Genomic DNA, 25795 nt, shown 5'->3' with positions numbered 1-25795 from the left:
TCTCCTAGAGATGAACGTACTTTGGTGCGAAAAGTAGAAATCAATCCCAGAACAACAGCAAAGGACCTTGTGAAGATGCTGAAGGAAACCGGTACAAAAGTATCTATATCCACAGTAAAACAAGTCCTATATCGACATAAACTGAAAGGCCGCTCAGCAAGGAAGAAACCACTGCTCCAAAACCGGAAAATTATGTGGATATATTGAAGCAACATCTCAAGACATCAGTCAGGAAGTTAAAGCTTGGTCGCAAATGGGTCTTCCAAATGGACACTGACCCCAAGCATACTTCCAAAGTTGTGGCAAAATGGCTTAAGGACAACAAAGTCAAGATATTGGAGTGGCCATCACAAAGCCCTGACCTCAAACCTATAGAACATTTGTGGGCAGAACTGAAAAAGTGTGTGCGAGCAAGGAGTCATATAAATCTGACTCAGTTACACCAAGCTCTGTTCAGAGGAATGGGCCCATATTTACCCAATTTATTGTGGGAAGCTTGTGGAAGGCTACCCAAAACGATTGACCCAAGTTAAACAATTTAAAGACAATGCTACCAAACACAAATTGAGTGTATGTAAACTTCTGACCCACTGGCAATGTGATGAAAGAAATAAAAGCTGAAATAAATCACTTTCTACTATTATTCTGACATTTCACATTGTTCAAATAAAGTGTTGATCCTACCTGACCTAAGACAGGGAATTTTTACAGGGATTAAATGTCAGGAATTGTGAAAAACTGAGTTTCAATGTATTTGTCATAATTACAGCCGTGTTGAGACCAAACTGCAGCAGGTGAAATGTAGATACTCATCTTTTTAATATATAAGAGCAAAGTATCCACGGGGGGAGAGAGGAGAGAGAGAGGAGGAGAAAAGGAGAAAAGGAGAAAAGAAAAAAACCAAAACAACTAACAACAGGCTACGTACATACCAAAACTAGCAGTGTTAGCACAACCCCAAGTGACAAACATACTCCTAATTATATGACTCCCAATCAGGAACAACGATAACCAGCTGTCCCTGATCGGGAGCCACACAGACCCACATAGAAATACAACACCCAGAACACACATACACAGACATACTCTGCCATGTCCTGACCAAAACTACACAACAACACCCTCTACTGGTCAGGACATGACAGTATTTGGCTAAGGTGTATGTAAACTTCCGACTTCAACTGTATGTATACGTATATAAATATACTTTTTTGGGGGGGAGCTTGCCTGTTTTGTATGTTATTTTAGCATTAATATGTGTCACATCAGTTTGCAAACAATGTCAAATATATATATTATTGCATTAATAAAGCCACATACACACAGTTTCTTTTTTGTTTTCTTGAGTAAGGCAGCTCCAAATGCTGGTGTTTCAGCTCTTTCTTAAAAAAAATTATTTTACCTTTATTTAACAAGGCAACAAATTTAAGAACAAATTCTTATTTTCAATGACAGCCTAGGAACAGTGGGTTAACTGCCTTGTTCAGGGGCAGAATGACAGGTTTTTAGCTTGTCAGCTCGGGGATTTGATCTTGCAACCTTTCGGTTACTAGTCCAACGCTCTAACCCAGGTAGCCTGCCACCCCAGGTTTCTGTGGTGGTGGGGCGAGCCAGCAAAAAATAGGAGCATTGCGCCGTGATTGGCTCAGTGTTCTGTCCCTTATGGGGAGACGACGTCATCCCCAAGTTTAAGTCCTTAGTAAGGGTAGACATCCAACATGTCAGCCCTTTGGGTTCTGCCATAGAGTTATATTACAAGTGCCCATCCAAGAAGGCTCAAGGTCATTGGCCACAGATAAAATGACGTCAAATCACGCTATATGTACAGTATCTTTGATTGAACAGATCATGTCAACATCTTACTTTCAAAGTCTTAGCTAGCAGTCATCATCATGAATCAAGTTGGCAATCTACTGGCAAATCCTTTTTAATCCTTGTCATATGAAGAGACATTATAGATAAAACGTATCGGTGCTCATCGGCGGTTGGACAAAGATTACACAACAAGTTGGAAATCGCAAATTCAACAATGAGTCGTTTGGAAGGAGTCAGTGGCTAACTGCAAGCATTGCCAAGCAACCAGTAGCCTGCTATTCAATGGAGTGGCTGTGTTTTTTTTCTGAGTTCACACCATAAATCCAGAGAATGCCAGACTTTGATGACAAAGTTTGATGACAAAATTTGCCCACAAAGGACTGCCGCTCCACCTTCATGTTTATGTGAGCACATCACAAGCCAAGGTGAGTCCAAAAATGTATTGTATGCTGCTGCATAAATTATGTAATATGCAAGGGAGATATGTATACTATAGCTAAGAAATGAATACTAAGTGTATGTTGTGTAGTAAGCTGTTAGTAGACCATGTGCCTCACCCTAATCATTTGGTCTATTTTCACCACTTAATTTCACCTAACGTTACTGTTCTGACTTGGTAGTGCTGCACAGGTAGCCTATAACCTGTTTTTGAGAAATGTCAAAATCGAATATTGTAAGAGATTTCATTGTCTGCTTATATTCCCCCTTTATTTATCCTACGGTTCTGACTTGGTGTACAGGAAAAATACTGTAAGAGCAGCCCATATTCTGCATTCTGTCGCTGTACATTTGAACAGTGCTGAACACAGTTATATTGACTACGTCCGTCGTCGCTCGCTCATTAATGTCTTAATCGAAATTACGGAATGCCTCTTATTCGCTCATCGTTCCCTTATGCCATAGTTTGTACATCTCAATTGTCAGTAGAAACCACATTTGTTTAAGCAAGTCAGCCATAGTTTGGGACACTCTTGACCCAAACTGCTACAGACCTATATCTATCCTACCCTGCCTTTCTAAGATCTTCAAAAGCCAAGTCAACAAACAGATTACTGACCATTTCGAATCCCACCGCACCTTCTCCGCTATGCAATCTGGTTTCAGAGCTGGTCATGGGTGCACCACAGCCACGCTCAAGGTCCTAAACGATATCTTAACCACCATCAATAAGAAACAATACTGTGCAGCCGTATTCATTGACATGGCCAAGGCTTTCAACTCTGTCAATCACCACATCCTCATCTGCAGACTCAATAGTCTTGGTTCCTCAAATGATTGCCTCGCCTGGTTCACCAACTACTTCTCTGATAGAGTTCAGTGTGTCAAATCGGAGGGCCTGTTGTCCGGACCTCTGGCAGTCTCTATGGGGGTGCCACAGGGTTCAATTCTTGGGCCGACTCTCTTCTCTGTATACATCAATGATGTTGCTCTTGCTGCTGGTGAGTCTCTTATCCACCTCTACGCAGACGACACCATTCTGTATACTTCTGGCCCTTCTTTGGACACTGTGTTAACAACCCTCCAGATGAACTTCAATGCCATAAAACTCTCCTTCCGTGGCCTCCAACTGCTCTTAAATACAAGTAAAACTAAATGCATGCTCTTCAACCGATCGCCGCCTGCACCTGCCCGCCCGTCCAGCATCACTACTCTGGACGGTTCTGACTTCTGAATATGTGGACAACTACAAATACCTAGGTGTCTGGTTAGACTGTAAACTCTCCTTCCAGACTCACATCAAACATCTCCAATCCAAAGTTAAATCTGGAATTGGTTTCCTATTTCGCAACAAAGCATCCTTCACTCATGCTGCCAAAAATACCCTCGTAAAACTGACCATCCTACCAATACTCGACTTCGGCGATGTCATTTACAAAATAGCCCCCAATACCCTACTCAATGAATTGGATGCAGTCTATCACAGTGCCATCCGTTTTGTAACCAAAACACATATACTACCCACCACTGTGACCTGTACGCTCTTGTTGGCTGGCCCTCGCTTCATACTCGTCGCCAAACCCACTGGCTCCAGGTCATCTACAAGACCCTGCTAGGTAAAGTCCCCCCTTATCTCAGCTCGCTGGTCACCATAGCAGCACCCACCTGTAGCACCCCCAATTCCTCCTTCGGCCGCCTCTCCTTCCAGTTCTCTGCTGCCAATGACTGGAACGAACTACAAAAATCTCTGAAACTGGAAACACTTATCTCCCTCACTAGCTTTAAGCACCAGCTGTCAGAGCAGCTCACAGATTACTGCACCTGTACATAGCCCATCTATAATTTAGCCCAAAAAACTAGCTCTTCCCCTACTGTATTTATTTATTTTGCTCCTTTGCACCCCATTATTTCTATTTCTACTTTGCACTTTCTTCCACAGCAAATCTACCATTCCAGTGTTTTACTTGCTATATTGTATGTACTTCGCCACCATGGCCTTTTTTTTGCCTTTACCTCCCTTATCTCACCTCATTTGCTCACATTGTATATAGACTTATTTTTCTACTGTATTATTGACTGTATGTTTGTTTTACTCCATGTGTAACTCTGTGTTGTTGTATGTGTCAAACTGCTTTGCTTTATCTTGGCCAGGTCGCAATTGTAAATGAGAACTTGTTCTCAACTTGCCTATCTGGTTAAATAAAGGTGAAATAAAAATAAATAAAAAAGATCAGCTATGTTTTTAAAAAGGCAGTAAACAAGGCTGAATGAATTGTTTTGCTGTCAGACAAGGCTCCGCTGATAGGCAAGTGTAGTGCTGGTAAGGATTCACTTCATTGTGCTGGAAAGAAAGCTCTGCTGTTGGGACAACTTTATGTAGGCCCTAACAGTTTGTGGGCACCGCTTGTCGCCGTTATAGTGCAATCCATGTATTGTTTAGTGTTGTGCTGTGTAGTGTCTTTGCTGGCATGCATCTAAAAACATTTGGGGGAGTTGCCCCACCAGGATTTACATGCTAAAATCAAAACGGATCCCAGAGATATTAGAGAAAGAAGGAGATAGGAATCCTATTGTGCAATGAATGGAGAAACGTCTAACGCCCCATTCAGCAGACTGTCGACCAATTGCATTGACGTTATCATGCTGAGTCACACGATAGCTAGCTAATCGTCACGCAATACCTTCACAAAGTTAGGGTATGATCCCGCATTCACATGTTAGTCGGAACTAGATAGAACAATGTGGTATAATGGTGCGTTCAAGGCAACTGGGAACTCTGGAAAATATGAGGTCAAATCCTGATGTCAGTGAACTTCAGGTTGGAAAGTTGGAGATCTAGAAAGAGGCCCAAGTTCCCGAGTTGGAATTCTGAGTTGGATGACCGTTCAAAAAAATATATCCCAGTCGGAGGTCCCCAATTGTATTGAATGTGGCTTAACTACAACAAGTTAGCAATTAAAAAAATGTACGTTTCCTAGTTCCGACTAGCACGTGAACGTGGCATCATATCCTGACTTTGAGAAGGGATTGCGTGAAGAGGTAAAGACCAAAGTCCTTTTGTTTTTGCCTTAGGTAACCATCTGTCTTATGTAATCATACCAAACGTAACATATCACACTAAATGGACTGTCTGAATAATACGTACTGAATAATACGAAATGCTCTGAGACCAGGTTTGTCAGTTTATGCTTTCACAAGGTTGGAGGTAATAACATGTTCATCTACTTAGGACATTGGCTCGAATCTAGGTTGTGCCATTAGATTTCGAGAAAATGAACAACTAAGGAATAATTTTTCACTACTCTCAGGTGACCACGTTTACATGGGCACAGTATTCCGGATAGTAACTCATATCCCGCTTACGGTCTTATTCGGGATAAGCTGTTTACATGCACCTTCTATATCCCGCTCATGAGTATCCCTGTATCCATGATTAAACAGAATATTGAAATATGGACACTGACTGTAGGTAGGCCTATAACCTCTCACATGTAGTAATATGCCATTAACTCTTGAAGAATTATGCATTTCTTGCAGTAAAATGATACAAAAAATGTTAATTTTGTCTTGGGAACAGGAATGGAGAAATACTATTTCATTATTTCAGCATCTCTTGAGAGAATGTGAATATGCATGTAATGTGTTATCTTTGACACTGTATTTCAACAGTATTTCAACCACAAAAAGATGCACCCAAGAGGAATTGAATGCAGTCAGAAACGTGTTTTATTGTTTTCTCCGTTTTTTTCCCATTAAAACCGGTCAAACTGATGACATTGAGACATTTTGCACAGGACCAATCTTTCCACTGTTTTGAAGTTATTGCGTTTAATCCCCGGTCCCTAAACGAAACAGACACCTTTACCGATGTTAACTAGATTACAAACGCATTCATTCTATCGATGTAAGACATTATTCAGGTGAGAACTACTTCATAGTTTTCTGGGTCAACAAGTTATGACAGAAGAGAAGCTGCATGTATCTAACTTTAGTTGACAAACAAATGGCCTACCAAATGTTGGAAATTATAAGCAGAAACGTGTCTAAATTAGATGTGAAAGTGGCCAGTAGGCTCCGCTATAATGTCCAGTGCAGAGCAGAGTGCGGAGTCCATCGGCACAATAAATTATTATGGAATCATGGTGGATCAAACTGCGCAGGTAGCCGACTTTTTGAAGTGATTTGTTTGCCATCACACAACACCTATGATATGCGAAACTGCGCAGACCGTGAAAAACAACTGTAAAGGCAAATATTCTTATACCTAAACCTCACTGTTATCTGTGGTAAAGGGGATAAGATGGTTACATGCCACAGTATCCCGTCTAAAATCAGCTTATCCCATGCATCTTATCCGGGTTTCTCATAACTGGGATACAAACTTTTTCGGGTTATTGTAAACGGGATATGATGTTTATATGACAACTCAAAAATCGAATACTTCAGTACCCGAATAATAACGGGACATTGGTCTGCATGTAAAGGTGTTCAGTGACTTCTCTAACACCAAACCGCAGGCTGGTTTGGTTTATGTATTTCAAAAGCGTTCCTGGAAGTCTCGCGATGTTGGGCCTATGGGTTTAGAAACTGTGTTACTATCTTGAACGCAACCCTGCTTACGACCGGAAGTGATGTAAAACTAATGAGTCACATTTTGTTCCGAAAACAGCGGTCTCCAGGTCAGAGAGTTTGTTTTTGAAGTATTTCTTGATATTTTGGTCAATTTTCACGAAATACTTGACGATACTCATGTTTATCTATGACGTATATCAGTAAAGCAAGGATTTAATCTGTCCGCTAATCTACAAAAGATCTGCCACTGTAACTAGCTAGCTAAGGTTAGCTATTTCGATGATTGGTTAGCTAATTTAGCTAGCAAATGTAATGTAAAAAGGACCTGCGTCTTCCGTTTGTAATCAAGCTAGTGCAGAAAGCTATGGCGTGCACTTTGGAAAAGGTTCTTGGCGATGCTCGCACGCTGCTTGAGAGGCTCAAAGAGCACGACACGGCGGCGGAAGGACTGATCGAACAGTCTGGAGCGCTCAGCCAGAAGGTTCAGGGCATGAGAGAGGTGGGGAATGCCCTTCCAGACAAGGTACATTTGGTTGCTGCTATCTTTCGAGCTTGCTGAATACGTATCTAGTATTTTTTTTTAATGGCATATAGATGAGAGCCTTGGATTTATCTGTTCACTGTTCCCCTAGTACATGGAGGAAAGTTCTGAGATACAGGAGTTGTCAAAGTACAAGCCTCACGTCCTGTTAACGCAAGAGAATACCCAAATAAAGGAACTACAGCAAGAAAACCGAGGCAAGACACAACTCATATGTTTTAATCACTGTAATATTTTATTCTACCCAACTTTGTCTCAGTCAAATGTCATTCGGTGTCAAATGTTTGCAGCACGAGAAAAACATAATCTGTTAATATATTACACCAATGTATGTGTCATATATTTGAGGCACAGATATGACCGGTGATGTGTTAAATCTCCACAGAACTGTGGCTGTCTTTGGAGGAGCACCAGTATGCGCTAGAATTGATCATGGGTAGATACCGCAAGCAAATGCTACAGCTTATGATGGAAAAGAAGGAGCTGGACACAAAGCCTGTTCTTAGCCTTCATGAGGACCATGCCAAGGTACACACCCTTTCTGTCTACTCAGAATGAATGTAATAACATTTGACATTGACTCTGTTTTTATCATGTGATAAATGTATTAGCTATGTGTCATGTTTTATTTGTTTGAATTTGTATTATCATGAAGGAAGTGCAAAGCCAACTGGAGCGGATATGCGAGATGGGTCAGGTGATGAGAAGAGCTGTTCAGGTGGATGACCAGCATTACTGCTCTGTGCGAGAGAGGCTTGCCCAGCTAGAGGTAAAACGTTGTTAAATCAAGCAAATGACTATTTTATTATTATCTAAGACTGACTCTGGGTCAGGGTAAATAAAAATACTATTTATCAACCCATGGCCAATATTCTCATGCATTTAGATTGAAAACAAGGAGCTGCGAGATCTACTGACCATTAGTAAGAGTTCTGTGAGGCCACAGAAGGAAGACTCCAGCCAATCAGCGACAGAGGAAGAAGCCGAACCAGGGACCAATCAGTGATGGAATCGATAGAGAAGATCTGTTGCATACTCCTCGCATCCTCTTCTCGTCTCCTTCTCAAAACCCTTTGGATGAGAAAGCCAGAGGTCCAGCCCCTCTGACATTCTCCAGTGGGTTTTGAGGAGAGAGGACAGGAGGAGTATGCAATTGAGAACTTCCCATAGAGAGGAGTTTGGATTGTTCATGGAGAAGAACAGTTCCCCAGGGCCACAAGACAGGGTCGATTACATTTTCACCACCGGTCACCCCTTCCCTTTAAGACAAAGTCCATTTTTTGTGTTGTTAGTTACCATTTAATATATATTTCCAAAGGTGCTCCTGCTGCCCAATGAAGCACTGTAAAGGCACAGAGAAGAGAGAATACTGTTTTTTTTTGTCAGGAAAGATTAGCTCCTGTACAACAGTTTTAGTATAGAGGGTGAACTTTTGCATTGGCCAAAGAGAATCACATTTGCTTTTTATGGCATGGTCTCTAGCTTTTCATTTTGAGTCATCTGTTCAAATGTACTTGCAACATTGTAGAAATAATAATGTGGTCAATTCACGGGAAACCAAATGCCAACTCTCCCTACATGGTTTAGCAGATGTTATGCTGTCAAAATGCAAGTCTTGATGTTTATTCCCCTGGGCCTCATGACCTCTTGTTGTCTCCAAATGTTTCAAATCAAATTGCGCTTTTCACATGTGCTTACTTATGGGCCCTTAATCAACAATGCAGAGTTTTTAAAAAGTAAGAAATTGTCAATCAATTTTCAGTCTGACTTGCTTGTAGCAGATTAACAGTTTGTATCTGTATGTAATTATCTGCTACTTTAGAACTATTTGAAATATTTTGTCAATGTCTGTAATTGATGTGTAAAAAAACATTTTTCATGTCTGGTATAATACTTACACAATGAGTCAGTGTGTGAGTGTAACATGTTCTAGACATTAGCGTTTGACCATAACTTTGATTAGAGGCTCTCTTTTTTTTTTTTTTTTTTTTTTTTAAACAATCCAACAGCTTGACGGACTGTTGTCAAATTGTATATGACATTGTCATCTCAGGAAACTTTCTTGTCATTATTGCAAAAGTGAGCTGCAATTTCTTCAATGCTTTGATGAGTGAATTTATTAATTTGATGTGTCAAATAAATTGTAATCAAATGCCTAATTTTACTGATTTTATTTTTACAGCAAAAGGAAATGCAGACATTGCAAGATATGGAGCACTTGCTTGATGGATAGATTTGGTGAAAATGTCGCTTTACTCAGGATGACAAAAATGTTCTTTGAATTTCCCAGTTCACTCAAAAGTAATGGCGATCTGAAATTCGGGGCTTCCACTAGATGGAGACATATTGCTTTTAGGTCTTCAATTAAAACAAGCTATCGTGAGATTTAGGTTAAGGCTCCAGAATCCAGGGACTGCGTTTGACATTTTTAGCAAGAAAAAAAGTTAATTATGCCAGGAAAAAAGCTTAACTAATGCCTCGCATATAGTGCCATCAAACTTGGTAAATAACCCAATTTGTTCCAGAACGTTAGCTACGTTCTGCTTTGCCAGATAATAAAAGCATGCGCATGTCTTGATTTGCTGGCTAGCTATCTAGCTGTCACTTACTGCTAGCTAGGTCTGCTAAATACTAGTATAGTAGTAGCCAGTCATCCTATTCTCATTATATAGCTATTATAGTAACACAGTAATTTACACTCACTGTCAGTCCAGCTAGTCAATTAGCTAGTATGCAGGATGTGCATAACCATATATTTTGCTAGTAGCAGACATCTAATGACATGTCTCACTATATTGCTGCTACCTAACTGTCAGTGTCGGTCCAAAAGGGTGTTGGGCTGCATAAGAGTAGCCTAATATTTCCAGGGCTGCCAACTTTTGAAGAAAATTAGATGAGATTTGCTATGATAATTTTATTGCCCCCTGGCACAACCCCAAGATGGGGGTCTGAAAATGTTACTGTTTTAAAGCTCATTTCCTGCAATTCTATGTATTTTTATATGGTTTACGCCTATCATCTGAATACAGGTCAATTGTATTCAGGATGCTTTGAACATTAAAAGAACACTCAAAATTGTATCACTTTCTTACTTTGTGATTTTTGGGGGATTCAATTTAAAGTATGCACATATATATTTATTTTACATAATTTTGAGGTTGTTTGAAATTAGATGGGGAGACACTAATGGGAGAGACAGTGGAAGGTTGGAAGCAGTGATTGATTCCTGTTCTCAGGTGGAAAGTTGTATGCGACATGTCGGGGAGTGTTACCACTACACCAAGGCTCTGCACATGAAATACTAATTTAATGGTTGATGGCAGTGGGTAACCAAACATAGATTGCAGTCTCCTTGTCCATAGACTTCTTTCAAGGTAAGGACAGAAACATTTTGTAATTTGGGTGAATTCTTTAAAATAGGTCTGGAAGAAAATCCTGCTTGCGCTCCAGGAGTGTTGGCCACGCTTGATCTATGTTTCCCAAGTGCTGGGTCTTTAAAAATGTTCTTCTTATAACAATTAATTTCTCAAACTCACTCAACCTTCAAGTACATTTTTATGAGTATCAATATTCAGGTAGTTATACAAATAAATCAATTTTAATTAAGTGATAATGCCAGAGAAACCGGTGTTTGGGGGATATATTGGCATGGGTGTTGTTCTCTCGGGTCGGCAAACCGTGCCAATATATCCTCCAAACACCGGCATCGAGGGCATTATAACTTTTATACAATGGGTTACCAATATTAAAGTAATGATTTACATATTTTCATAATAACTTTTATTTTGATGAATTTATTCATACTATTTCATCCCAAAAGATATAGTCCCGACATAAATCTAGGGTTGCTACCCTAACTGGCTGGTAGTTCGTTCTATTGGTTCAGTTGCCAGAGACGCGACCAAGTCTTTTTGTTTTGTATCTATTGACACGACCCAATCATTCGTTCTTTCTAAATGTTCTATTGCCATACTGGCTGTCAACATTCTTATCCCTTGCTTGCTAGCTAGCCAAATACGGCTAACTTACAGTCACGTCAAACAGTGCAGCCAGAACAACACCAAAGTAGCTGCATTTGTTTAAGCTGTTTTCTAGTGACATTTATTTGGCATATTTTTCTTTTATTTAACCTTTATTTAACTAGGCAAGTCAGTTATGAACAAATTCTTATTTACAATGACAGCCTACCAAAAGGGCTCCTGCAGGGATTGGGGCTGGGATTAAAAAGAAAAATAAGGGACAAAACACACATCACGACAAGAAAGACACCACAACACTACATAAAGAGAGACCTAAGACAACAACATAGCATGGCAGCAACACATGACAACACAGCATAGTAGAAACACAACATGACAACAACATGGTAGCAACACAACATTGCAGCAGCACAGCATGGTACAAACACTATTGGGCAAAGACAACAGCACAAAGGACAAGAAGGTAGAGACAACAATACATCAGGCGAAGCAGCCACAACTGTCAGTAAGAGTGTCCATGATTGAGTCTTGAATGAAGAGATGGAAATAAAACTGTCCAGTTTGAGTGTTTTTGCAACTTGTTCCAGTCGCTAGCTGCAGCGAATTGAAAAGAGGAGCGACCCAGGGATTTGTGTGCTTTGGGGACCTTTAACAGAATGTGACTGGTGGAACGAGTGTTGTACGTGGATGATGCAGTAGGTATCTCAGATAGGGGGGAGTGAGGCCTAAGAGGGTTTTATAAATAAGAATCAACCAGAGGGTCTTGCGACGGGTATACAAAGATGACCAGTTTACAGAGGAGTATAGAGTGCAGTGATGTGTCCTATATGGAGCATTGGTGGCAAATCTGATGGCCGAATGGTAAAGAACATCTAGCCTCTCGAGAGCACCCATACCTGCCGATCTATAAATTACGTCTCCGTAATCTAGCATGGGTAGGATGGTCATCTGAATCAAGGTCAGTTTGGCAGCTTGGGTGAAAGAGGAGTGATTACGATAGAGGAAACCAAGTCTAGATTTAGCCTTAGCCTGCAGCTTTGATATGTGCTGAGAGAAGGACAGTGTACCGTCTAGCCATACTCCCAAGTAATTGTATGAGGTGACTTCCTCAAGTGCTAAACCCTCAAAGATAGGAATCACACCGGTGGGGAGAGGGGCATTCTTCTTACCAAACCACATTAGCTTTGTTTTAGAGGTGTTCAGAACAAGGTTAAGAGCAGAGAAATCTTCTTGGACACTAAGAAAGCTTTGTTGTAGAGCGTTCCACACAAAATCCAGGGAGGGGCCAGGGGAGTATAAGACTTTATCATCTGCATATAAATGGATTAGAGAGCGTCCTACTGCCTGAGCTATGTAGTTGATGTATATTGGGAGAGCGCGGGGCTTAAGATCGAGCCTTGGGATACTACCTTGCTGACAGGCAGTGGTTGAGATAGCAGATGTTCTGACTTTATACACTGCACACTTTGAGAAAGGTAGGTACAGTGGGGGGAAAAAGTATTTGATCCCCTGCTGATTTTGTACGTTTGCCCACTGACAAAGAAAGGATCAGTCTATAATTTTAATGGTAGGTTTATTCGAACAGTGAGAGACAGAATAACAACAAAATAATCCAGAAAAACGTCAAAAATGTTATAAATTGATTTGCATTTTAATGAGGGAAATAAGTATCTGACCCCCTCTTAATCAGAAATATTTCTGGCTCCCAGGTGTCTTTTATACAGGTAACGACCTGAGATTAGGAGCACACTCTTAAAGGGAGTGCTCCTAACCGCAGCTTGTTACCTGTAAAAAAGACACCTGTCCACAGAAGCAATCAATCAATCAGATTCCAAACTCTCCACCATGGCCAAGACCAAAGAGCTCTCCAAGGATGTCAGGGACAAGATTGTAGACCTACACAAGGCTGGAATGGGCTACAAGACCATCGCCAAGCAGCGTGGTGAGAAGGTGACAACATTTGGTGAGATTATTCGCAAATGGAAGAAACACAAAAGAACTGTCAACATCCCTCGGCCTGGGGCTCCATGCAAGATCTCACCTCGTGGAGTTGCAATGATCATGAGAACGGTGAGGAATCAGCCCAGAACTACACGGGAGGATCTTGTCAATGATCTCAAGGCAGCTGGGACCATAGTCACCAAGAAAACAATTGGTAACACACAACGCCGTGAAGGACTGAAATCCTGCATTGCCCACAAGGTCCCTCTGCTCAAGAATACATATACATGCCTGTCTGAAGTTTGCCAATGAACATCTGAATGACTCAGAGGACAACTGGTGAAAGTGTTATGGTCAGATGAGACCAAAATGGAGCTCTTTGACATCAACTCAACTTGCCGTGTTTGGAGGAGGAGGAATGCTGCCTATGACCCCAAGAACACCATCCCCACCGTCAAACATGGAGGTGGAAACATTATGCTTTGGGGGTGTTTTTCTGCTAAGGGGACAGGACAATTTCACTGCATCAAAGGGACGATGGACGGGGCCATGTACCGTCAAATCTTGGGTGAGAACCTCCCTCTCTCAGCCTGGGCATTGAAAATGGGTCGTGGATGGGTATTCCAGCATGACAATTACCCAAAACACACGGCCAAGGCAACAAAGGAGTGGCTCAAGAAGAAGCACATTAAGGTCCTGGAGTGGCCTAGCCAGTCTCCAGACCTTAATCCCATTAAAAATCTGTGGAGGGAGCTGAAGGTTTGAGTTGCCAAACGTCAGCCTCGAAACCTTAATGACTTGGAGAAGATCTGCAAAGAGGAGTGGGACAAAATCCCTCCTGAGATGTGTGCAAACCTGGTGGCCAACTACAAGAAACGTCTGACCTCTGTGATTGGGTTTTGCCACCAAGTACTAAGTCATGTTTTGCAGAGGGGTCAAATACTTATTTCCCTCATTAAAATGCAAATCATTTTATAACATTTTTGACATGCGTTTTTCAGGATTTTTTTGTTGTTATTCTGTCTCTCACTGTTCAAATAAACCTACTATTAAAATTATAGACTGGTGATTTCTTTGTAAGTGAGCAAACGTACAAAATCAGCAGGGGATCAAATACTTTTTCCCCCACTGTAGCAAACCAGGCCAAAGACCCCTCAGAGACCCCGATACTCCTTAGCTGGCCTACAAGAATGGAATGGTCTACCATATCAAAAGCTTTGGCCAAGTCAATAAAAATAGCAGCACAACATGCTGACATAATTTAGGACCTTTAAGGTTGCAGTGACACATCCATAACCTGAGCGGAAACCAGATTGCAAACCAAAGAGAATACTATAAACATCAAGAAAGCCAGGGAGATGAAGAAATGTTAGGAAGAGGTATGGCTGAGTCAAATAGAAATCCTGACTTAATAAAGTGGTGATTAAAGATCCCAGCCATGTGCTCCTTGTCAGTAACAACCACATCATCAACATTAAGGGACATGGGTAGCTGTGAGGAGGAGGGTTTATTCTCCAGGTCTTTAACCATTTTCCAGAACTTCTTGGGGTTAGACCCACAGAGAGAGAACTGCTCCTTAAAGTATCTAACTTTGGCCTTCTGGATAGCCTGAGTGCACTTACATTTACATTTTAGTCATTTAGCAGACACTCTTATCCAGAGCGACTTACAGTAGTGAATGCATACATTTCATTTAATTTCCTGCATTGTTTTTGTATTTTTTTTTTGTACTGGCCCCCCGTGGGAATCAAACCCACAACCCTGGTGTTGCACACACCATGCTGACGTTGCAAACACCATGCTCTACCAACTGAGCCACAGGGAAGACCATCTCATTTGCCTGAACGAGAGCCAGTCAGCCTGAGTATGTGTGTGCCTTTCGCCAAATGGAATTCTTCAGGTGGAGTAACTCTGCCAGATCACGGTTGAACCAGGGGCTGAACCTGTTTTTAATGATCATTTTCTTTATGGGGGCGTTTGTTAACAGTACCAGTGAAAATATAAAAAAGAAGGTCCAAGCGTCTTCGACAGAGGGGATCAAGCTGATTCTATACCAATTTACAGAGGCCAGGTCATGAAGGAAGGCTTGCTCATTCAAGTTTTTTTAGCAAGTGTCTATGACAAATCAGCACAGGTCGTTTCACTGAGCAGCCATTACGAACACAGGCTGTAAAACAGGGATCACTAAGGTCATTACAGAAAACACCAGACTGATACCTATCAGGATTATTTGTGAGAATAACATCGAGGAGAGTAGCCTTTTCTGGGTATTTGGAGTCATGCCTTGTGGGATTGGTAATACTCCGAGAAAGATGTATATAGTCCCATTGCTTTAGGACTTGGTCAGGTGGTTTAAGCATGTCCCAGTTTAGGTCACCTAGTGATAAAGGAATTTATATGTTTAAGGTAATGACTAAACTATTCCACCTGAAACCATATAATTGTATGAAATGTGTGTGTGACTAGGCCATTGTGTTACTATGTAGCAAGGTGAGAAATGTATAGTTGAGACAACAAAAGACAACTGAACTACAGATGACCTAGTTATAACTCTGAAAACTGACAACAGGAAAGAGGCTCCTCTAGGGAGGAGAGGAATGGCTAGAAACGGCCAGGCTGGTAGAAAAGTGATAAACTAGGAATGTGTTAGTATTGTGGAAAAATACAGCCCACCTAAAGGGAGGTGGAGTGTCTACTCGTGTGTGTGTGTGTGTGTTATAAAATGACTGTGTTCTCATTTTTGACTTCAGAGTACTCTCTGAATAAAGGATTGATCTATTGCAGACTGGGGGCTTTGTCTAATTCTTCATTAACCAGGGTCTTACAAACCTCTGGGAATTGGTCAAAGCTTAAGTGATCGTTGAGTTCAACAATTGGGATAAAAATTCTCGTGACACCTAGCAGAACAAATTCAGACTTAGTGTAAGGGGCCAGGAGAGAGCTTAGAGCCTTTAGGATACAGGCCAGTGCTGATGGTGGACGATAACACCCAGCAACAGTGAACAAAGAGCTATTTGAAAGTTTAATGCTTAAAACCAGCAAATCAAATTGTTTGGGGACAGACTTGGTGGAGACAACCGAGCACTGAAGGTGTTCCTTGGTAAAGATTGCCACTCCACCCCCTTTGGAAGATCTGTCTTGCTGAAAACGATTTTAACCAGAGGTTAACATCACTGTTCAAAACACTCTTTCTTAACCACATCTCAGTAATGACCAACACATCTGCATTGGAGCTGTGAACCCACACTTTCAATTGATCAATTTTAGGTAATAAGCTTCTAGTGTTAACGTTCAGAAAACCCAGGCATATAAAATGTGCTCCCTCGTCAATAAGGCTGTAACTTAACAAAATGTGGAAAAAGTCAAGGGGTCTGAATACTTTCCGAATGCACTGTATATACCCATAAATAATGATGCTGATTCATGATTTCGACTGGCTGAAAAAAGCTGCCTGCCTGTCTGTCTCATCCCGACTCCCGACACGTTCATTACTATGGGCCAGCTGGAGATTGAATTTGAATATTGAAACAATGTTGCAAATGTTGGATAGACAGACAGCAAGAATTATAAAAATCTTCACTGTTGAAAACTAAATGTTAGTCCAAAATAAATGTGAGATAATGTCTAGATGCTTTATATTGCCCAGCCAGGCAATATATAGTTTGCCTGGCTGGGCTGATGAGACAGTGGATTGCACAATCAGATGGAACAGTTTAAATAGGCATTTTAACGTCATAGATTTAGCGGGTGGTAATTTGTGGAATAGACACCAGCTGGAATGCGGTTTTAACCCATCAGCATTCAGGATTAGACACACCCATTGTATAATTAATTGTATGAAGAGTGCCTTGGTCCTCCTTTCTTTTTGGTTTATGCCTACTAGTTGAAGGTCCTTGCCATCATCTTACTCTATATAGAGTAAATATAATGTGTTTAGGATTTGTGAGTCCCTCTACCATCTATGCCTAGCATGTGTACAATATTAAAATGGCAAATTATATTTGAGGCCTGGAGTATTCAATATCCAATGCTTTTTTTGTATGACTTATTCAAAACTGTCCATGAATGGCTGCAAAAATACATAGCCTCATAATTCATTTTCAAAGACTCAAGTAGGCATATCAGATTTCAAATATGTGATTACACTGGCAAAATTAGGAAGACATTTTATAATAAAATACATGTGGAGAATAAGAGCAGTGTTCTTGATGACAAGCACACTAATTACCCTATATTTTAGCACATTGTTCCACTGATCAGACTAAATTAAGTAAATAGATAATAAAATCTCCTGAAGACAAGATGACATAAATCTGCCCTGTCTACTCCCGCTCCACCGTTCGATGTCGCCGGTTTACTAACCACCGGTCCTGGGAACCATCATTACACGCACCTGGCATTAATCATTACGCGCACCTGCACTTCATCATTAGGCACACCTGGGCTCCATTACCTCACTCATTACCTCCCCTTTATCTGGCACTCCCTTAGGTTCTTTCCCCAGACAGTATTGTTTCTGTTTTTCATGTCTAGACGCTACACCTACGTTGTATCATTCCATGTTATATTAAACTTACCACCTGCTTCTCGACTCCCAGTGTCTACGTCACAGAATAATGCCTCACAAAATGGAAGCAGCAGGAAATCATAATTTCTCCCAGACGGTCAACGAGCAGAGATCGTTACTTCGTCAACACCACGACCAGCTGGCACAACTGGGGATGGCTATGGAAGAGGTTATTCGCAGTGTTCAACGTCTCGAACATACCCGAGAGGGGTTGCCTTCAACTAGCGGAGGATACTCTACCACCAGTCGACTCAGCACACCAGCAACCTGCCTAGGTCAGCAATGCCCGTTTGTCCCTCCCGGATAAATATGACGGCACCCCATCTACATGCCGTGGGTTCCTACTCCAGTACTCTCTCTACTTTGCACACTAGATGGGAGTTCCAACCACTGAGAGGTGGTTACTACGGTTATTTCCCTGCTGACTGGGTGTTGGAATGGGCCACGGCCATCTGGGAGAGAGGAGCTGGATTCGTATGAGGGGTTCATGGCTCGGTCCATAGGTATCTTCAATCATCCATCGGAGGGCAGAGAGGGGGGTGAGCGTCTACTCTGACTACAGCAGGAGGACCAGACTGTTGCCGAGTATGCGCTCACCTTCCAGACAGTAGCAGCATCCAGGAGATGGAATGCGCTGTCGCTTTGTACGCTATTTAGAAGAGGACTGCGCAAGGAGGTTCAGACGGAACTGGCCTATCGAGACGACAACCTCTCCTTAGACGCACTCATCGCGATGGCCATCCGTCTGGATAACCTTCTTCGGGAGCGTCGGCACTCTCATCGCTTCTCTCCCTCCTTCAGTGAACACTTTGGATCAGAGCCTGAACCCATAGAGGTAGGGGTCATCCTCTGCCTACCTTGGCTTCAATGCCACAACTCTACCATCTCATGGTCGAGGATGAAAATCACAGACTGGGCACCCGAATGCCGGAGGACCTGCTTCCCCGTCCCTTGTGGTTTCACGTCGGTTGAGAGTCCTGTGGTTGCCCTTGAGCCCAACATTCCAGAGGTATACCAGGACCTGTGGGAGGTATTTTCCAAAACCCGCACCACCTGTCTCCCTCATCGTCCCTGGGACTGTGCCAACGACCTGCTTGCAGGCTCTGCGCAGATGCATCTACCCTCTGTCGGTGGCTGAAACCCAGGCCATGGAGGACCACATCCAAAGCGCTCCAACAAGGTTTTATCCGCACGTCCACTTCTTCTGCGTCGGCAGGTTTCTTCTTCGTGGTCAAGAAGGATTGAGGGTTACGCCCATGTATTGATTACAGAGTCCTCAATGAAATCACCACCAAGTACCGTTACTTACCTGCTAAAACTGAAAATCATCAAACCAGGGGACTAATGCAAGTGTGGATTAAATCGACTTTAGTACATGCTGTCAAAAGGTTGCATTCTGCAATAGGGACGAGAATAACAGCAATCTAATTTTGTTAACAACATTGTATATGAAACAGTGCTACCGTCTCTTTTACAGTTTTATAAACTCAGCGGAGAACGTTCTCTCTTTCTCCATTCAGCTCCACTCTACTAATCTTGAGGGGCGTTTCTTTAAAATGCACATCCAATTCCCTTGATCCCTTACATAACTAGACCAATCATATGCTTAAATGTGCTGCGGGTCACAGTGCTGTGGTAAGACAGGACAATGATAGAGGTTCCGCTCGTGATGTTAAATTGCAGGCGCAGATGCTACGATTTGGAGCACTGTTGAAATGTTAACGCACTGACTATACAGTGGACTGTTTAAAAAATAAATACAGTACTTTTCAATGCGTGAGATATAAGAGGTGTCAAATACATGTGTCTCACGGCTAATGGGTGAGAGTTGGCAGCTCTGTATTTCTCAAGTCGTTGGATATTAATTTACATTTTCTAGCTAAATGTGTAAAAGAAGGTAGGATACTCTGGCGCTATGCAATGCTTTCATTATGTAACCTATTTGATGTGCATTGGTGGTGACATTAAAAGGTAACTCTCAACTCCAATTTTCGCCTTTGCCCAACCACTTCAAATAAAAAATCCATTCAGGTGGGAATTTCTCATAAATATTCATTTAGGGGGTGGGTAAAGATAGTTGTACCTGACCCCAACACTTCTTACTAAAGCATACTTACAAAAAGTCCACTGGCACACAAAAAAAAGATTATGTGCATCGGGAGCAAATACGGCTCAAATCACAGCCATTGAACTATGAGCAAAATGTCTTACCGGACTCCATTTCCAATCTATCGAACACCGATTGGATCTTTGCTTGTCCCAAGAAATGTATGTCTGATAACTGAGGACATTGGGAAAAAAGCACTTGGGTACTGAGTAGACTGATACCCCATTTCACTGATCCACAATCCTTAGATAAGGCTGTACAGTGCAATATGAATGTCAATACGCACAATACGCTTCTCCATATTCCTGAATGGATCGAGCGGCGCCTTCTGGTAAGAGTAGGGGGGGTTATGTTTCATAAACAATTCCTGGTGTACCGAAGTTGAAGGCATTGCGAGCTCCTGTTCACCCAACCTAGAGTTTCTGATGCTAAATGCCGACCCCACTATATGTCGAGGGAATTGACGTGTTATTATCACAGCTGTGTACATAACACCACAAGCAAACAACAAGGCGGCACTCACAAACTGTACAAGATCCTTTGCATGCAAGAATCCTCTCACTCAGAAACAGTCTTTTCCGTTGCGGGTGACTTTAACCAAGCCCGTCTAAAACAAATGTTCCTAAAATATCACCAACATGTATCTTTCCCCACAAAAGGATCCGCCATGCTTGACCATGCATACACAAACATCTGCAACGCGTACAAAGCCATCCCCCGCCCCCACTTTGGCCAATCAGATCATGTCTCTCTGTTCCTACTCCCTGCCTACAAGCACCAATACAAAGAATAGTGAGGCGCTGGACAGAGGAGGTAGACTCAATGCTGCAGGATGGTTTTGAGAATACTGACTGGAATATGTTCCAAGATTCATCCACCCAGGACTCATCTATCAACATTGAGGAATATACATCGTCAGTCACAGGCTTCATTAGGAAATGTGTTGATAAAGTTGTACCCACAAAAACAACCTGGACTAACCCAACCAAAAACCCTGAATGAACGGAGATATCTGTACAATGCTGAGAGCCCATACTGCAGCATTCAATGTCAGCAGAACAAACCCTGATGACTCGGTGGTGAGCGACGCATACAAGGCAAGCAGGTACGAGCTCTGGAAATCCATTAGGGACGCATAAAGACGACTAAAACTTAAATTGATGTTTTACAGACTCGCGTGGCAAGGATTACAGACTATCCCAGACTACACAGGAAAATCCAACTGTGCGGTACCCACCGAAACCTCCCTGCCAGACAAGCTTTACACATTCTATGCTCGCTTCAAGGCAGACAATACCGAGCCATCCAGGAAGACTCTCGCCTCTCCGGACGACCAGGTGCTTTCGCTCTCCAAGGCTGGCGTGAGGAAAACTCTCAAAAGAGTGAACACTCACAAAGCCGCCGGCCCAGATGGCATCGCTGGCCGCGTCCTCCGTGTGTGCTGACCAGCTGGCGGGCGTCTTCTCGGACATCTTACACATCCCTGTCCCAAGCTGTAGTCCCTACCTGCTTTAAGGAGACCACCATCGTCACAGTGCCCAAGAAAAACAAGGTGACATGCCCAAATGAGTATCGCCCTGTCGCGCTCACCTCGGTCATCATGAAGTGCTGGTCATGGCCCACGTCAAGTCCAGTTTGCCAGGCACACTGGACCCACTCCAATTTGCCTACTACTCCAACAGATCCGCAGAAGATGCCATTTCCATCGCTATTCACACAGCCGTAACACGTGGAAAAGAGGAACATCTATGTGAGAGTGCTGTTCATTGACTACAGTTTAGCATTCAACACTCTTTTTCCCTCCAAGATCGACACCAAGCTTAGAGCCCTGGGTCTGGACACCACCCTCTGCAACTGGATCCTGGACTTCCTGATAGGTAAACCACTGGTTGTGAAGATTGGCAACAACACCCCCTCTTAGCACAGGGGCCCCCCAGGGGTGGGTCTTCAGTCCTCTGCTGTATTTCCTGTTCACCCACGACTGCATGTCTTTGCATGACACCAACTCCATCATCAAGTTTGCTGACAACACCACAGTTGTAGGCCTGATAACCAGCAACGACAAGTCAGCATATATGGAGGAGGAACGTGAACTGGCATTGTGGTGTCATGACAACAACCTCTCCCTCAATGTCAGCAAAACAAATTAGTTGATTGTTGACTTCAGGACGCAGAGGAGTGAACATGCCCCGATCCACATCAATAGGACTGTAGTAGAGAGAGTCACGAGTTTTAGGTTCCTCAGGGTCCACATCACCGAGGACTTGTCATGGATCAACAACACCCCCACTCTTGTCAAGAGGGCGCAACGGTGTCCTTACTTCCTAAGGCGGCTGAAGAAATTCGGCATACCGCCCCGGGTCATCTCCAAATACTACTAGTGCACCACCGAGAGCGTCCTGACCAGTTGCATCACGGCCTGGTATGGAATTGCTCTGTCCACGACAGCAAGGACCTCCAATGGGTGATGAAGATGGCCCAGTACATCACTGGGACTGTGCTTCCACCCATCCAGGACATCTACTCAACGCTGCTTGAAGGCACACAGCATCATCAAGGACCCCACACACCTCAGCCACGAGCTGTTCTCTCTCTTACTGTCGGGCAGACTGTATCGAAGCATTAGATCTGATACCAACAGGGTCAGACCGTTTCTATCTACAAGCCATCAGACTGCTGAACATTTCAACTGAACTGACCACCTGCTCTGATTATCCGCACCTTAGCACACATCACAACTGCTGCTACCAGACGGTTATTATACTGCTCAATTTATACACTTGCCCCCATTTTCCATTCCCAAATACACCTGTAAATATTGTACTATAAATTGTCTTCCTGTATTACACTTGCGCTAAAATGTTTATTCCACTGCCATTTACTTTATGTTCGTATTCTTATTGTTGTTGCATAGACGAGAAGGAATCTGCAAGTAAGGATTTCATTGGATGATGTATACAATGCGTATCCCGTACAACTAATTAAACTTGAAACTATTTGTGTCACGCCTGCTCCCGCTCTCCCTCTCTGGTGCTCGAGGATGCCAGGCTGTCCTTCATTACGCACAGCTGTCACCATCATTACGCGCAGCAGCGCTCATTGGACTCACCTGGATTCCTTCCCTTTGTTGATTGCCCGGTTTATAACGGTTCCCTGTGTCTGTATTTAATGTCGTTATGTGTTAATGTCCAGACGCTGTCCTGTCCTGTTCCATGTCCACAATCATCTCCTTAGTCTTGGTTATGTTGAGGGATAGGTTGTTATTCTGGCACCACCCGGCCAGGTCTCTGACCTCCTCCCTATAGGCTGTCTCGTCGTTGTCGGTGATCAGGCCTACCACTGTTGTGTCGTCAGCAAACTTAATGATGGTGTTGGAGTCGTGCCTGGCCATGCAGTCGTGGGTGAACAGGGAGTACAGGAGGGGACTGAGCATGCACCCCTGGGGAGCTCCAGTGTTGAGGATCAGCGTGGCAGATGTGTTGTTACCTACCCTTAACACCTGGGAGCGGCCCATCAGGAAGTCCAGGATCCAGTTGCAGAGGGAGGTGTTTAGTCCCAGGTTCCTTAGCTTAGTGATGAGCTTTGAGGGCACTATGGTGTTGAACGCTGAGCTGTAGTCAATGAATAGCATTCTCACATAGGTGTTCCTTTTGTCCATTTTTTAAATATTTTTTTTTTTTTACATTTTAGTCATTTAGCAGACGCTCTTATCCAGAGCGACTTATGCATACATTTCATTAAAAAAAATTCTCCGTACTGGTCCCCCGTGGGAATCGAACCCACAACCCTGGCATTGCAAACACCATGCTCTATCAACTGAGCTACACAGGTCGGAAAGGGCAGTGTGGAGTGCAATAGAGATTGCATCATCTGTGGATCTGTTTGGGCGGTATGCAAATCGGAGTGGGTCTAGGGTTTCTGGGATAATGGTGTTGATGTGAGCCATTACCAGCCTTTCATTAGTAGTCATTTTTAAAAAACCGCCATTTTCAAAGAACTGCCAGTCAAGTTGAGCTCCGCGCCCACTCAGTTTGTCTTTACAGACTTCCTGTTAGTTTAACATGAGAGAAAATGTACATTTTCTCAAATGTTTAGCATTTTTATCAGGAAAACATAGTATGGGTAATGTTTTGGTCACTGTCTTCTTGGGTATGCATGGGTGTCCGAGCTGTGTTCTAGTAGTTTGAGATGTTGTTTGAGATGCGGGCTCCTCCTGCCCGAAGTCACTAAGTGTGATAAATTTTCTACATAAAAGAATTCATAACCACTTCGGGAATCCATCTTTTTTTTTTTATCAATTACATAGCCTAGATTGAAATAGCATTATTTTTTCTTTAATTCATTGGCCCAAGCATATCTACTTCAGAGAAACATTAAGGTCAGTATAAGAATCCTTGCACATTTCGTATTGAAGATGTGGTACAAATGCATAGTATATTGGACCGATATTCAACACCATATCGTGCATTAATGTTATTGTATAATGTACTGAAATGTAAATCCAAATGAAAACTGACTCCATTTTATCTTCACTCTTTTCCTCACAGGAGCAGTAGCCACACGTCAGCGACGAACTGTCTTTTTTTGGTTGCCCATCATTTGCACTGATCTCCAGCCAGACTAATTTCTTTCTGTGGGTCGTCCCTTCCATACTTACTCATATAATTTCTACGTGCCTGAACAGGAAAATATGTGTTTATTAAATAAAATAATCGTAAAATAAGGACAATTGAGGTTTTTGTGTTTTTGAAGGAAGACAAAATTACGTTGACACGAGCAGCACCGCAGATATTGCGATAGTGAGACGCAATAATTCGCTCTCACAGTCACATCTGCGTATGTGCAGGGATTCTCTTCACACTGTTACGACGTGGTAGTTATGGGAGCAAAACAGGGGAGAAGTTTTGCCTCGCGCTTCAACGCTCTTATTGTTGCGGTAATTGACCCACTATACTGTTTACTTGTGCATCTAAGTCATTATTCTACCTTTAAAACATCTGATTAGATGTGTTGTGTGTTATATCATAGAGTGAACTGGAAGATGCATCAACAATGCAAAACCTGCATTAATTTGTGCGGATACAAACACTTCCATGGAAGCACATTTTGTACTCATTAGCATTCAAGTGCCCTCCGACTAAGCCGACTAATTTACCTTGTCTTAGAATCAATTGTAAACGGTGTCAGAGAATCTGCATAATTGTCTGAAACACAATGTTCTTGACATCCTTGACTTTTACTTAGTCTATTGTTAAGACGTTAACATTGAGGGACAAAAAGCTATTAGTAGTTCTGTGAAAAATGAAGCTTTATGCTATTATTAAATAAGTAAGTTAAATAAATATGATAAACCACATATACCCACAGAATTGAATAGTACACAATTTTACAATTATATATACCATAAATGCTCTACACTGAAAATGAGTCAATACATTTCCAACTTTTTTCACAGAAATAATGCAGAATGTCACAACAAGCACTGGCTATTAAATGAAATTGTACAACAGAAGTAGAGTGTATAAAGCCCACACTGCCTCCTTGCTGTGATACAGAATTTACATCACCTAGCTGTGTATTAGCAGCTCAATGCTCAGACACGCTCCTTCCCCGGGAGCAAAATGCTCTTGCTGGGAGGCACGCTGGAGTGGCCAGGATGGGGATTATCAGGAGCGGGGATCCAGAGGCAGCCCCACAGCAACCATGATACCTGTAGAGCACTTGTGGCCAGAGCCTTGCTTACAAATGACAGCCTCACAGTGGTGTTTATTCTATTCAAGAAAAAGGGAGCAGCAAATAGACTTCACACCGCTCACTCTCTCTCTCTCTCTCTC

General features: G+C 42.5%; 1 protein-coding gene and 1 long non-coding RNA gene across 2 annotated transcripts; both read left to right on the top strand.

The window, feature by feature from the left end:
• Nucleotides 1-6873: 6873 nt before the first annotated feature.
• sike1 (suppressor of IKBKE 1) lies at nt 6874-9525 on the top strand. The gene is made up of 6 exons (XM_029719331.1): nt 6874-6932; nt 7175-7348; nt 7458-7563; nt 7752-7894; nt 8022-8135; nt 8253-9525. Exons 2-6 carry the CDS (start codon nt 7190-7192, stop codon nt 8370-8372), a joined length of 642 nt encoding a protein of 213 aa, XP_029575191.1. The 5' UTR covers nt 6874-6932; nt 7175-7189; the 3' UTR covers nt 8373-9525.
• A 986-nt stretch (nt 9526-10511) lies between these two features.
• LOC115165883 (uncharacterized) lies at nt 10512-24685 on the top strand. The gene is made up of 2 exons (XR_003870246.1): nt 10512-10740; nt 24509-24685. It is a non-coding gene; the product is annotated as an uncharacterized LOC115165883 (long non-coding RNA).
• The last annotated feature ends 1110 nt before the right edge of the window (nt 24686-25795 follow it).

The sequence above is a fragment of the Salmo trutta genome, chromosome 28 (assembly GCF_901001165.1).
Source record: "Salmo trutta chromosome 28, fSalTru1.1, whole genome shotgun sequence".
NCBI classification, from domain to species: domain Eukaryota; kingdom Metazoa; phylum Chordata; class Actinopteri; order Salmoniformes; family Salmonidae; genus Salmo; species Salmo trutta.
The sequence above is the reverse complement of the archived record's forward strand: the minus strand, read 5'-3'. Positions and strand labels throughout refer to the sequence as shown.